Source organism: Phaethon lepturus, unplaced genomic scaffold, assembly GCF_000687285.1.
Source record: "Phaethon lepturus isolate BGI_N335 unplaced genomic scaffold, ASM68728v1 scaffold32498, whole genome shotgun sequence".
In the NCBI taxonomy this organism is placed as follows: Eukaryota; Metazoa; Chordata; class Aves; order Phaethontiformes; family Phaethontidae; genus Phaethon; species Phaethon lepturus.
The window spans coordinates 1,934-3,861 of record NW_010556049.1 but is presented as its reverse complement, the minus strand read 5'-3'; the positions used below and the strand labels follow the sequence as shown (position 1 = coordinate 3,861).

The 1,928-nt window shown below is 62.1% G+C and overlaps 1 protein-coding gene across 1 annotated transcript in view; it reads left to right on the top strand.

The window, feature by feature from the left end:
- Nucleotides 1-1,928, top strand: part of DUSP15 (dual specificity phosphatase 15) — a gene marked incomplete at its 5' end in the record, with an annotated part of 5,145 nt that overhangs the window by 1,638 nt on the left and 1,579 nt on the right. The window contains 2 exons of the mRNA XM_010292361.1: nucleotides 1,185-1,267; nucleotides 1,718-1,767. Coding sequence (XP_010290663.1) covers nucleotides 1,185-1,267; nucleotides 1,718-1,767 — 133 coding nt within the window. The remainder of the gene's footprint in view (nucleotides 1-1,184; nucleotides 1,268-1,717; nucleotides 1,768-1,928) is intronic.

Below are 1,928 nucleotides of genomic sequence, written 5' to 3'. Positions count from 1 at the left end.
ACTGACATGTGGTCTCGGCCCGATGCCACCCACGCATCGCTCTGCCGAGAGATCCAGGGCAATGACAGAGACTTCAGGCCTGCTGAATTAAGCTCTGACAGCTCAGAGACATCTTCTCCGACTGAAAGCTTGTCCGGCTGTAAGCCCTGGTGTCACTAATTGCCATCACTCTGCCTGCCCGAGGCGGGTGGGAAGGTGGTGGGTGCTGTGTGAGTCCCCACGAGGGTCCTCACCTCCCAACCCACGCGCACACAGCACGGCTCACTCGCGGAGCGTCTCTCCCTCGAGACTCACTCCTATTAAAATTCACATCATGCCGTTAGCACATTGCGGTCTGCATTCCCGAGCCAAGGTTTTACGCCACGCGGAAGTTTAGAAACCCCAAGCGATGAGATGGGAAAATGTTAGTCCTCCTCTCCCACAGCTCCCGCCGCATGCCCTGGTGGGGGCACGAAAGGGGGATGGCTACGAAGCTGCTCAGCCAGCGAGAGGAGCGCGCTCCCCTCCCAGCCAAACCACCGCTGTGCTGGGCCAGCGGCCTCGGTCATGGCCAGGGTCACAGCCGGGGCTGCCGAAGCATTAGTGAGAAGCAGGTCGTCGCCCCAGGCAGCTGAGGGTACCCCACTTCTGTGCGCGCAGCCGCAGAGAGGACAGGCGCAGTGTGTTTTCTGCAGATCTCTTGGGTGCTCCAGGGGAGCTCCGTCAGGCTGAGCCACGCTCCGGGTTGATAGGAATGGCTGCAGCCCCACCTCCGTAGTGAACAAGGTGAAGGCGATGGCTCAGGCTGCAGCAGGTCCCGTTGCTATGCGCCTGTTTGCACGGGGAGGTGCGGGCAGGGAGCGCGTCCCCTCCCCAAGCTGGGGACAAGCACAGGCAGGCGGGAAGCTGCCTGCTCGCAAAGGAGGGAGTTTTTCCAAGCAGATGTGAATTCTCACCAGCGAGGTCAAGTGCCTTCGGAGGGAGGAGGCCTCTGGTTCGGTATCAAGGGGTTTGCGTTCCAGATTTCCAGGGTGCATTTGCGTACTTGCCCATGTCTGCGCCGCTGCACGTGGAGGGTGCGATGCAGCCGATCCTCTGGAGCAAGGCTGTGCGTGCTGGGCTGTCTGCGGGAGCGCTGCGGATGTGCTTGTGGGAAGAGAAGGGTAACAAACAAATACATGCTAATATCTAGTTTTACCCTTTAGATGCCAAAGACCTGGAGCAGCTAAGCCGGAACAAGATCACGCACATAGTTTCGATCCATGAATCTCCCCAGCCCTTGCTGCAGGTAGGGTCCCATGCCCGAGACCACCATGTAGATCTCTGCAGCTCCTTCCATGCTGCAGCATCTTCCTTCCCTCTCCGAGCATCCCATGGCACATACACCTCTCTGCGGTCAGTGGTCCCGGGGGAGCTGGGCAGCCCCCCCAGCATGGGAAACTGGCCGTCCTGTGACTATAACCCGGCCTTGAACACTGACGGGAAACTGTTTCCAGCTCTCCAGCCTCATCTTGTTTCCCACCCCTCCCACGAACTGCCTCTCACCTGCCTCTCCCCCCTGCCCTCCCCCTGCCAAGGGAGGGGGCGGCCCCGTCCCCACGCAGGGGCTGCTGCACTGGGGGAGCGAAGCGCCCAGGCAGCACTGGGGCGAGGAGCGAAGGCGCTGCCAGACCACCTGCAAGCGTGCGTGACCCCCCCCAGCTCCCTGAGCTTCTCCTCTTCCTTTTGTGCCTTCCAGGACATTACCTACCTTCGCATCCCCCTGCCCGACACCCCCGAGGCCAACATGTGAGTACCCCAGAGAGGCCAGGGCCGGCTCGGGGCACACGGGAGGGCCATCGGGGGTGAGGGCTCACGGCACCCCGAGCCCTTGAGGTGCTGCCTTCAGCGCCTCAAGCGCAGCGACCGGCAGGCTGGAGGGTACATGCCCCCGGGCGGGGGGACACCTC